Here is a 12070-nt window from a genome sequence, read left to right as displayed (position 1 = left end):
TCGGGGCATAAGCTAGCCAGGTGGCCGGGATCCAGGCAGCAGGAACACAGCCCGCAGATCCTACTACACACACACATATATTCAAACACTGTTCTGTCAGGGGTATGAAAGAATACATAACTTAAGATTAAAGCTATGCATTCTGCTGAAATTGTAAAACCTGATTGCATGGGAAATCCAAGACATAGTCAAGTTAGTTGCATTGTTCTCTTAAAGTCAGGCTAAGCTACACAAGCTGGGCACACAGGAAAAGCAGCAGGGTAAGTACATAGCCTTAAGTGATCTCAAACATATTATTAACTTGGCTGTAAAGCCTGGAAAAAAAATCTATTTCTCTGGGGTCAAAAGATATTTTCAGAAAAATGTTATCACCACACTGAATTACTCCATTTATGTATAATGGATTTATGTAAACTGAAAAAAATTACATAAATGGAAAACAAATTAGTAGTTGCTGAATGTTGAGGAGGGGATGAAAGGGAAGCTGAAACTAAAACAGAGTGGCTTGGTGGTGATTTCTGTCATATTAACGTGTTAGTTGACACTGTATGCCGATTTGGAAAGATTGTCATTAGACAGGAGGGGTCGGGAACATGAGATCTCTTGTGTTACTATCTCCTTTACTGTAATAAAATTCAGTGTTGTAGTTATCTTTCAATAGACAATTCAGTGGTTCTTAGTATATTCGTGTTGTACAGTCGCACCTCTGGCTAAGTCCAGAACTATTTCATCACTGCGAAAGAACCCCCTGTCGCATAAGGCAGCCGCATCTGTGCCTGGGGTCTGGCTTTCTGCCTGCCTGAGAGAAGCTCGAACTCGAAGCCCCTGTGAGTTTATGTCGTCCTCAGAGCAGGCACGCTAAGCCCTGAGCCTGTGGGCGACCTTCTCCGCTTTCTTCTCCACGGGACAGAGCTGTTCCTCAAAGCAATTCTTCCTCCGCAATTTTTCTCCAAAGTTTTTGGCTAGTGGGCTGTTCTGCCCGCTGGTACCACTGCCTCACACAGCAGCAATTAGTACATGTGCCTGTGTGGTTTCAACAAGCACCCCGCTGGCAGCCACTTCAGCCTCAGGAGAGCTTTGCTAGGAGGGGAAAAGGCAGGCCTTTTGAGTCCGGCTTCCAGGGAGTCAAAAGACAGGTCAAAACAAATAATTACTCTTCTTTCTTCAGTGGGTCCATTCTGCTTGCAAAGCCCTGGTACTGAGGATCAGGGCTGCTGTTTCCCAGGCTACCGTGGAGCCACATAACACAGGGAAACAGGAAAAGCAAAAACTGCCGCACATTCCACCGTGAGCGCCGAGATTCAGCCTGGTTTTCTTAATTAAGCATCCCCATGATTACTAACTAACCATTTCTAGTCAATTGCTAGAGTTTTGAGAAAATCCGTTCTGACAGCCCACCAGCCTTATGTGGCTGCCCTGAAGGAGAAGAACGATGGAGGCTTCTGTGGGAGCATCAGTGAGAACCTGTGCTAATTTCTAGAATCCTAAGCAAGGATGTCTGTGCTTGAAAATGTGTACAACTGCCATGACCATTGGCAGACTGCAGCATTCAGTGGGGTCACACTGTCCCCAAGCTAGCAGTCCCTTGATCATGACACTGGTTTTGCTATATGCTTCTCCTTTGCCTGAGTGAATCACAGCTGATTCCCTCGCCCAGTTCTGTTTCCAGAGCACACATCCCCAACAGACATCCATATCGTCTGATGTGTTGGAGGATTACGGGTCTGGCTTCCTGGTGCACACATGGAGACTGACAGCTCTTTTGTTTGCTGATTTGTCTGAGCGGCTGGACTAGCAAATGGGAGGCTATTGGTATCTAATTCAGTCACTGAACAAATTGATTTTAAAAAATTCTATTTCTATAATAGGAAAAGGATTATAGCTAATGAGTGGTGTTTCACATAAATTAAGAGTGTGTTGGCTATGCCAACTGAAGATGTAGAAAACCTCTCTCCTAAGCCTGTTTCAGTATGGACTGGGCAGCTGCTTGAGGCTTATGCCCCCCAGGACAGATACGATCCTCCCTAGCAGCCTGTCGCTTGTACCTGTCCCTCAGCCTGCTCCCTTCCCTTTTGTCTTCTTTCAGCTACCAGCATGGTTGCTGACCCCACCCCTACCATTCCCAATTTCTGTTCTTGACTTCTCTCACTTTGGGCTTCAGCTGCCCCGTGTTCGTTGGCTTTCATTTGGGCTATTTTAACTGTGGCCTTGACTTTGTGCAGATCTCCTGCCTAGAACGTTTCCTCTCTGCCTAGGAGCTGGGATTTATGCTGGTGCCCCCCCACGCACAAACACTTTACACCTTTGTAGGACCCACACACTCTCTCTAACGTAGTTATTTTGAGTCTTTTATTTTTCACATTCCATGATGAAATGAGTCTCCTTGGCTTTTAGCACTTGACTTCCTGTTGTAGCATCTGAAAATAATAACATAATCTGCGTCACTGCCGTGTCTCATGTTTACATAAGAATCTGATAAAAGCATAACTATCTAAATTAGAAGTCATGGCAAGGCTTAAATAATTCTTTTCCAGAGAACTGACTATTGCTTCAGTAGCTTCAATCTGGAGAAAGAAAAAAAAAAAAAGGAAAGCAAACAAAAATAGAAGAATTTTTATTTTTCTTTTATTTTTGAGATTAGGAGAATTTTTAAAACCAAATTTAAATAGAGTTCTTAGATTTGGCAAAAGAAAAAAAACTAAAAATAAAAGATTGTAGTCAAATTTGAATTTCCCATAAACACAAGAGTAAATGTTTTGGCATTCAGTTGCTTTAGTTGGCGCTTTATATATTACCAAGCGGCCCTACATATCAACAGCCACCTGCTATGCCAATGAAATTGCCCAGGAAGCTTTGCTGTGAACCTGAGGAGCTTGTCTGAAGATGCCGCAGATGGAGGAGGGTGGAAATTCCCTGACTGATGACTTATAGCACGGCCTGTTTTCAGCTGGTTAAAGTCTATACGGTGGGAAAGGTAGAGGTGATGAAAGACTGGCCCCGGAGCAGACATGAGACATCCATCAAGGTGCTGCCTGCCTGGTTTCCTAATGCTTACCGTTGGTAGGAGCGCAGAGTGCATACCCCAGGAGCACAGATTCAAATGCATGGCACCAAGAAGTCAGAGCAAACCACAGACAGCACCGCGACACTTTCTGGTTACCTCCCGTGCCTGGCAGGATGTCTTAGCACAAGCGCTCGCAAAAGTCTGCAGCGTGCTGAGGGAATTAAGCAACAGAGGTGTATGTTTGCAGTTCTAATGTTAGGGAAGTCCAAAACTAAGCTACTGCTGACGGAGCTGGGCCCTGGGGACGGCACTTTTTCTGGGTTACACGTGGAAGCCTTCTATAGTCTCACTTTGCAAAATCGCATCATCCCTCTCAAATCTGTCCAGATGAGGGTCCAGTGCCATCCTGTCTAACAAGGGCTCACTCTCACAGCCTCCCTCCCTCCCTGTGGCCTCATCGCCAGACATTATCACATTGTGGGATAGGGATTCTCGACATGACTTGGGGGAGGGGGAGTACACAAGCATTTAACTCATAGTCAAAGAATATTTGAATAAGAATCTCAGTTTATACACACAGAGATCATAGACGTCAGCAGATATCTCTGGCAGGTGAGTGAATTTAGGTTAGACATACCTTGGCACTCTGGAATAGAAACAAGGGTTGAGAGTGTCCCGCTCCTGGATGCAAGCATAACTCACCAACAGCCAAGTTTTATTTTAAGAAACTAATAAAGCTGATAAGATTTTTTTCAGAGATGTTTATGTTTCAGTTTTGGTGACTGCGCTGTGGTAAATTAAATGACTGCAAGTCGGAAGATTCGATCTGCGTCCAGACAGACCATTCATCATACTTAGCACACAGGTTTCAGGAGAACTTTCCCACAGATTTGCCAAAGCGCCCCTGGAAGTAATCATAGAAAATCGCCAGCTTTGTCTGCCTGCTCCATTAAATGTAATCAGTGGCTCTGGATTTAGGTTTATTGGGCTACTTTAATAACCCATCAATCTTGCTCTCTGAAAGGTTCATATAACTTTCTCAGTTCATAAATACTTACAGTTTTTAATTTAGTACCCAAAATGGAATGGACTTCAGTAGTCCTATGTAAAAGCAATGAAATGGTTTGAAATATTACCAAATACTTACCAAGTTGAATGTTCAATATAAAGCCCAAAGAATACATAAACCACACATTTACATCCTCGGTATCATTTTGCAAATTATTCAATCTGAATATCCAGTTCTGAAAGAGTGCCGTTGGATTTTAGATGACGAAGCTACCAGAATTATGATGACTGAATCCCCCAAAAAGTTCAGTTTTGCAAAATTCGAGTCTGCAATATTGGAAAGTGAATAATCTATCTGAACCAACATCCTGCAGCAAGTTGTCTGAGGGTGTGAGGGTGTGGTTTTAAGTCTATGCCAGTGCCAGTTGGGGTTTGGAATCCAACCCTGGTCTAGTGATGACTACCCATTCTTTTATCTATTCTGCAGGTATGCTGAGTCTACCTGGACAGTTATTCCAGAAAGTCTAACTAACTGATACTCTTTTCATCTCAAATATGTAAAATTTGGGGTCTGGATAAAAAGAGTCCAGGGACCCACCTTTTGCCTCCCTAGGTTTGGAAACAGCATTGTTTGCCCTTTCTATACCAATCTCTCCTTTTTAAAAATGGTGGTTGAAACTGTTGATGAAAATTAAAGTTGTTTACTTTTTTTTTTTCATTTTCTCTCTGGGTGGAAATAATTGGACGTAATGAAAACGGTGTCAGGCATGTCCTCCAAAGTCAGCTCCTGGTCTCCACCTGAAACAGCCTCAACTTTCCTATCGGAAAATCTATCTTCTTTAACCACGCCTAGCATCGTCTCTCCGGCTGATCAAAGCTCCACTCATCTGAGGACCACTGGCCAAACAACACCCGTCCCTGGGCTCACTCTTCCCATGAGTGACTATTCTACCATCAGCCAGTTGCCGCTAGAAATGTCACATTGGCCTGCATCTTCCAGCATCAGCGAGCTGATTGCAAGCAGCCAAGATGCAATCAGAGACCTAGAAGAAATGGATGTATCTGACATCCCTACCTTATCAGAAGTATCAGGACTGAGTGGATATAATTCTGCCCTGGATCATTTTTTTGAGATAACCACGCCCACCCCATTACAGTATATCACCACCAGCTCTGAGACCATTGCTACCCAGGGCCACGAATTAGTGGTATTCTTCAGTCTTCGAGTGGCTAACATGCCTTTCTCCTACGACCTGTTCAACAAGAGTTCTCTGGAGTATCAAGCCCTGGAACAACGATTCACAGACCTGGTGAGTGAGTACGTGAGGCAGCTGTGCTGCTGCAGAAGGCGTTCAGCTAGAATTTTAGGTGATTTCAATCCAACCAGGGAAATGAGCTCTATGCTGGGCAATCAGAGAAGACACTGCCACCCAGCTGCATGGTAATCAGTTTATCCTTCAATTCTCCTCATTATGGTTCTCCCTAAATAATTTTACCGGAATTCTATACAGAAACACTTCAGTACGGAGCTTGGAATCTAAAGGCAGTATAAATTAACTTTCCGTAAGCTGCCCGGAGAAAGCACAGAGCTGTGCTGCCCAGTACAGATGAGGAAGAGCCTTCAGATACAAAAGCCCCCTTTCCCAGCCCCCTTGCGTTACTGCACAAGGCTACACGACTTGTCATCTCTGATCCTTGACATATAAAGTAAGAAGATTTTCACGATGGGTACACTTTGACAACAGACACACTCAAACTTGCATTTTAATTTATTTCTACAAGTGTAATAAGAAACATATGCACAGGCATAAATATTGAACTCTGTGATGGCTTTTAGCAGTCATGTCTGATTAAATAAATTGTAAAATGCATATCACACACATGATTTCTGACAATCTCAGAAAAATATATATGCTTCTTCTAAGTTAAATTATCAAATAGCTTGAATATTTTTTCAAGTAAGACTCTCTGCTCCACACAGACACATGCACGCACATGTACACACATGCGCACACATACACACACACACACACACACACACACACTCCATGAGAAGAGCATTGGGACTGTGTTGGGGAACAACATCCCAGTGAGCCTTACCTCAACCCAGTGTCCTCATTAGAGTTTATGATAGGCTACCATAACAAAGGTATTAAGAACACTGAAATCAGATGCAGGCTTAGTTCTTGATAGGTGGGCAGGGTTGTTCTAGCGTCACCTTGCAAACCCACATTTCTTCCACATGTGACCCTAAGAATGTTTCGTCCTTTGCAGAGTTACTGCTGAGTAGCTGCTCCCTCCTGGCTGTCACCTGCGAGAAGAGAGCGATCCAGGGAGGGCAGTTTGTCCACAGGTGACAAAGCAGCAGCATCCCCTACACATTTTGTAGTGATGAGCAAGTCACATAACCAGGCCTGGCTACGTGGAGGCTGAAAAATTATCAACTGTAACTATTCATCTTCTTTTCCATCACACTCTGGAAATTAATTTGGGAGACAAGGCAAATAATTGTCTGTGCACAAGATGGAAACAGAAAACTCCTACCCCAGGCCAACATAGTGCTGACTCAAGAATGGGTTTGGTAGAGTAGTAGAACAAATCAGGAAACAGCACAGTGAACAAACTCCCAACACTAAAACAGAATTTCATTTTTTTTTTCAAGATAACGGTGTCTTCCACTAGGCTTCTGTAGGCAAATGCCGCTCGTTCGTTTCCCGGATGCCCAGAGCTGAAATAATTACACAGAAACTATATTATTTACAACACTGTTTGGCCAATAGCTTATGCATATTTCAAGCACTCTTATATCTTAAATTTACCCATTTCTATTAATCTGTGTATCACCACGTGATTGTGGCCTACCGGCACGGCTCCATCCTACATCCAGCATCTGTTTCCTGCAGCAGCTACATAGTTTCTCTCTGGCTCTGCGTTTTTTCTTCCTCCATCTGCTTGGAATTCCTGCCTTGCTCTATTCTGCTAAGCCACTGGCCGGAATATCTTTATTCATTAACCAAGGGTATTCACAGCACACAGAGGGGAATCCCACATCAGGCTTCTCTGTTGCCATGATAAACAGCATTACCAAAATCAGCTTGGGAAGTAAATGGTTTACCTGACCTTACAGATTACACCTTATCACCCAGGGACTCCAGTCAGGAACTTAAGACAGAAGCTAGACGCAGAAACCCCAGAGGAATGTTGCTTACAGGACTGTTCCTCATGGCTTGTTCAGACTGTCTTCTTGTGTAACCCAGAACCACCTGCCCAGGGGTGGCAGAGCCCACCACGAGCCAGGCCCTCCCACACCAATCATTAGTCAAGAAAACATGACACAGACAGTCCATGGGGCAATCTGATGAAGGTTATTCCTAACTGAGGTCCCTTTGTCCCCTAATTTGTGCCCAGTTCACTTAACAAACCAGCACACCTTGCAAGATAAGGTCAGGGTCAGCATTCTAGTGATATAGACGGGGTAAGAAAGAGCAAACGGTCCGAGGCAAGCCTGGAAGCTTGCAGCTTGAACCTTGGTGCTGTTCATATTTATAGGGCTGTTGTTCACAAAGCCCCCTAGAGTCAGGAAATGAGATTCAAACGTTTCTGGACAATAACCTTCAAGATGGCCGTGGTGCACAAGAGACAAGTGTGAACACAAGGGAAACACAATGTCCTATGAATGCTTTTGAGATTATTAAATCATGTTTGGAAAGAAATCCCTAGGAAGCCACTTTTGCTCTCTCACAAGGCAGATAAGCACACAGCTCCATGGGGTATTGCATTGCATTGCTCAGTGAAGGCCACCCAACTGGTTGGAACCAGCTTCAGTAGCGCTTCCAGAAGTCCTGATTGTCACTTCCCTTCTGCATGCTATGAAGTTTCACTAAAGACACTTCAGGTTTGGGTATTTTGATTTCAGTGGGGCATTTCAGATTTCACATTTTACAGTTCCATTTACACAGACATAGGTTGTTTGGCTCCTGAACTCAAGTTGGAATAGTAACTTTAAAAAAAATATAGTAAGCTGGCATTCCTTGGCTGATAGTATTGACTTGAGTTAAAAAAAAATCTGTTCTTACAAGGCATGAAGAAATCCCTACCCATCTACCTCAGTGCAGGCAGAAGGGTGGAAATGTGGACATATTTACTACAAACAGATCACGAGGGTTGGGGTGTTCTGGTCTCATACCCAGCAACAAAACCAGCAATGACCAAAGAAAAGGTGTGCCTCAGGTAATGGAGAGAGAGCATAAACAGTCCCGGCAGTGACTGAGTTAGGAATAAACAAGTTTGGTTTTGTTTCTTTTGCAGCTGGTTCCGTATCTACGATCCAACCTTACAGGGTTTAAGCACCTGGAAATCCTCAGCTTCAGGAACGGGAGTGTGATTGTGAACAGCAGAGTACGCTTTGCAGAAGTGGTCCCCTACAACCTCACCCAGGCGGTGCGTGGGGTCTTGGAGGATCTCCGAGCCACTGCAGCGCAGCAACTCAATCTGGAAATTGACAGCTACTCTCTCAACGTTGAACTAGGTAGGTGAAGTCAACAATGAAAGCCTGGGGAACTTTGGGGGTCATTCTGTTTTGCTTTTAAGCATGCTGATCAACTGGTCAAACCACAAAAACGAAATGAAGTTACAAGTAACAAGACAAGCGTTTAGGAGCCATGAACTCTGTGATTAAGGAATGAGGGTCTTTAACCTGCAGGCTCAAGTGTTCCTACATAAAAAAGCAAAAGGAACAGGCACCCCCACACACAACCACACAGTCTGATAGCTTTTATTTCCTCACAGTCTAAACTTTTGCTATACTGAGACTTTTTAAAATGTAGCCCCGAACCAAGTTAGTTTGCATTCTGCCGGAGGACAAAGCACTTTCTAAAAAACTGCAGCAACCTAGGCCTCCTGCTTCAGAAGTCTGTGGCCTCAGTGAACTATCAGAACAGTCTTTTTCATAAGAAACTTCGGGATAAAACTTAGATCAAATCCTGAGGAGAGGGAGGAAATTAGATCAAAATTAATCAAACAAGAAAGTCATGCCCCACTCCCACTTGCACACCCTAGTGCTGTGCCCATGTGTGTAAAACAGTAGCCAGAAACTCTAGAACAGAAAGCGAATGCTTGCTCCAGCAACAAAGAGTATATGCAACTGTCATGGACCAGGCCTGAACTGGGGACTGTTTTCACCATGTACTTCTAAATTGTTTTCTAACTACAGGATGGTTTTTAATCCCCCGGAGTGCAGGACAGGAGGGATCTATCCCACTGCCACAGCAACCTTCCAGTCAGATTCAAAACAAAGTTTCCTAATTGGCTATGAATTAGTGAAGTGGATCTTTAACGCTCTCTCTGGCTCTCTGTGGACTAACTATGAAGACAGAGGGAAAAGGCCTTGGGCAAAAATGCAAGCCAAAAAAGCTCAGTAGGAAACATTTATCTTTGACAGAGCAGGCTTTGGAGCAATCCTATGAAAATTGCTTCAGTGCCTTGGTAAACAGCATCATTAAAAAGACAGCCCAGCCTTGGGCACTGAGCAGGGGAGTAGTTACCTCCAAACAGGAGCTGCCTAAGGAAGCCTTCTAGGTCCCCTGAGCAATCAAAGACCACCTCAACGTCAGGGAAAGACTGACTCCCTCTATCCACAGAAGGTACTCAGCTGAGGCTGTTCTTTACAGTCGGATGGTAAAAGTAACAGGAAAACTAGGGAGCACAGGGGAGGTAAGAGCCTCGACCCCTGCCTTCCTCCACCCCTCAGTCAGTTGGCAGTCCTTGGGAGCCCACTCAGTACAAAAAAAAAAAAAAATGTCCGTGGAAGGGCCAGGTCAAGACTGGGGAATGCCTCGATGTATGCCTCTGAGGACAGTTTCAACATTAGGGACCACTTGATAGATGCCTTAGCAAGGCACTGGGGATGAGTGCTGTCATGCTACGACTGAGCTGGGGGCCATTGCTGATGCTTGAAAGAAGTGCACGGTCTCGGAAACCCAGTCCTGAATGTTAATCCTGTGTGTGAATAGCAGCACCCAATTTCCACAGTAAAATGTTATTAAAATTCTTTCCCTGAGAGAGACAAGGTCTACCCCTTCACCTAAGGTCCCAGCGACAAACTGAGATACACATCCACCAACACTAACTCTGGAGAACCATTGGATTTATTAGGCTTAACTTACAGAGAAATGAGTAAAGGGCATGACTCAGAGCATGCGTGTCATTGAAGCAGCCACACTGCAAGGTCTGTGCCCAGTAGTAATGATGGCTCCCTCGCGGCTATGTAGATAGAGCCCTCTCCCAGGTCCTCTGCAACCTAACTTTGTTAATCTCTATCTGAGGTTACATTAAATTAGGGAAGAAGTGCATGCAACAGGTTGGTAGGGATGGCTGAATAATGAGAAGACAGTGCTCTGATGACCCTTCCCATCCCTCCTTCTGCGAGGGACCATCAACAGTCAACAAGCCCAGCTGTGGTATCTTTTTCAAACAAACACAGCCAAATTCATGAAGATGATGGCAGTTTGGTTTGGAGGACAGTCCTGTACCACAATAGGGAACATTCTAAGGGCATGAGAATTAATAAAAAGGGTATTTTTAGTCTCCAGCATAGTGTTTGACACATTATAGTTGCCCAATAAATGTTAATAGTTAGCGTTACAACATCAGCATAATCAACTTGACTATTAATTTATGACCTGCACAGGGTACCATGAAGAGTTAGGAAACACTAGCATGACGAGGTGTTAGTGGAGTAATTGGGGCTGAAGCTATTTTCGTTGTTACCCTGTGAACCGTTGTGTGGCGTAAGCCTTTCCTCCAGGCAGCTGGAAGAAGGGAGAAGCCACTGACATCAGCTATAGTTCCTGCAGGAGTCAAATTTATGTTGAGATACCTGAGATAAAATTGCCTTAAGCTTCCCAGTGTGCTTGGGTGCATACCCAACTTGAGAGATTCAATAAGGGAAGGACAGAGGGGGCCAATTGAATGGTCTGTCTGCTCTCCACAAACCTAAGAGCAGCTCAGGAACTTGCAGAGAGGCAGGACGTTCTGTGTCCAGCAATGAACATGAATGAAACTGCTGAATGAATGAGTGAATGAATGACCACTCGGTATCCACAGGGAGATATTTTGCAGAAGTTACTGGACTGTTTTGTTACTCTGAGCTTTGGGGTGAAATAGTTCTCCATATTCTATTCTTTACTAAATACCCAGAGATAGAAAACCTGCTTTTAATGCAGAGAAAAATAATGATATAGTGAATGAAGGACAAAAATTAATTAATGTTAGAAGTCTGGCAGGAAATGGCTATGGAGAGCCTGTTAAAACATGAGCAATGCTCCCGACAGAAGAGCTGAAAACAGGAAGATCAGGACATTAGAGATGGCTTCATAAAAGTTCTTAAAATGAGAATGGTTTCTTCTACATAAATCAAAGATTATATACACTCCCCAACTAACACGAGAGTCTAGTTTCATTGTGCTGTGTACAGGCTGAAGCCATGGCTCCAAACTACACTTAAAAGTTTTCCTTCTCATCAATGATAATGCAGAAGGATAAAAGCAGGAACAGTCTTGGGGGACCAGCCCTGCCTGAGCCAGTGGACTCCCTTGCTCATAGCTGTGGATCCTCGACAATCTCGTCACAGGCAAAAAGCAGATTCATGCAGGGAACCAGCAAGTGTGCATTTGAGTGAACACCATCTCTGAACTAGTGAGCATTCATCCCCCTTCGCATGACCTGTCCACGTTTGACAGTCCCTGCCCAAAGGAACTGTGGAGAAAGGACATCTTTAAACTATGTTGGCATCAAAAATAGGTCTTTTGAGTTCAAACATACCTTTTACTGGCCATTTTCTTATGTAGCAGACTTCAGGCAAGTTTCTATGGGCTTGGCTTGGTCCCAGAAAAAGAGTACTATGATTCCTTTTAAATCTCCGCTCATTGAGACCTGGCCAACTGAGCAGGAGGGAATGTAGGATTAGATGTACTATAGAGACCTCTGAACCCTACATTGATAAACTGGCCAATGAGTAGGCTGATAGCCGTGCCTGAGCAGCTAGAAACAACTTGGGCC

The 12070-nt window shown here is 44.1% G+C and overlaps 1 protein-coding gene across 1 annotated transcript in view; it reads left to right on the top strand.

The window, feature by feature from the left end:
• Window positions 1-12070, top strand: part of Impg1 (interphotoreceptor matrix proteoglycan 1) — a 117215-nt gene that overhangs the window by 77740 nt on the left and 27405 nt on the right. The window contains exons 13-14 of the mRNA XM_042054730.1: window positions 4778-5322; window positions 8321-8540. Of these exons, the coding sequence (XP_041910664.1) occupies window positions 4778-5322; window positions 8321-8540 (765 nt within the window). The remainder of the gene's footprint in view (window positions 1-4777; window positions 5323-8320; window positions 8541-12070) is intronic.

This window comes from Arvicola amphibius, chromosome 3 (assembly GCF_903992535.2).
Source record: "Arvicola amphibius chromosome 3, mArvAmp1.2, whole genome shotgun sequence".
Taxonomy (NCBI): Eukaryota; Metazoa; Chordata; class Mammalia; order Rodentia; family Cricetidae; genus Arvicola; species Arvicola amphibius.
This window is presented reverse-complemented; position numbering and strand designations above follow the sequence as displayed.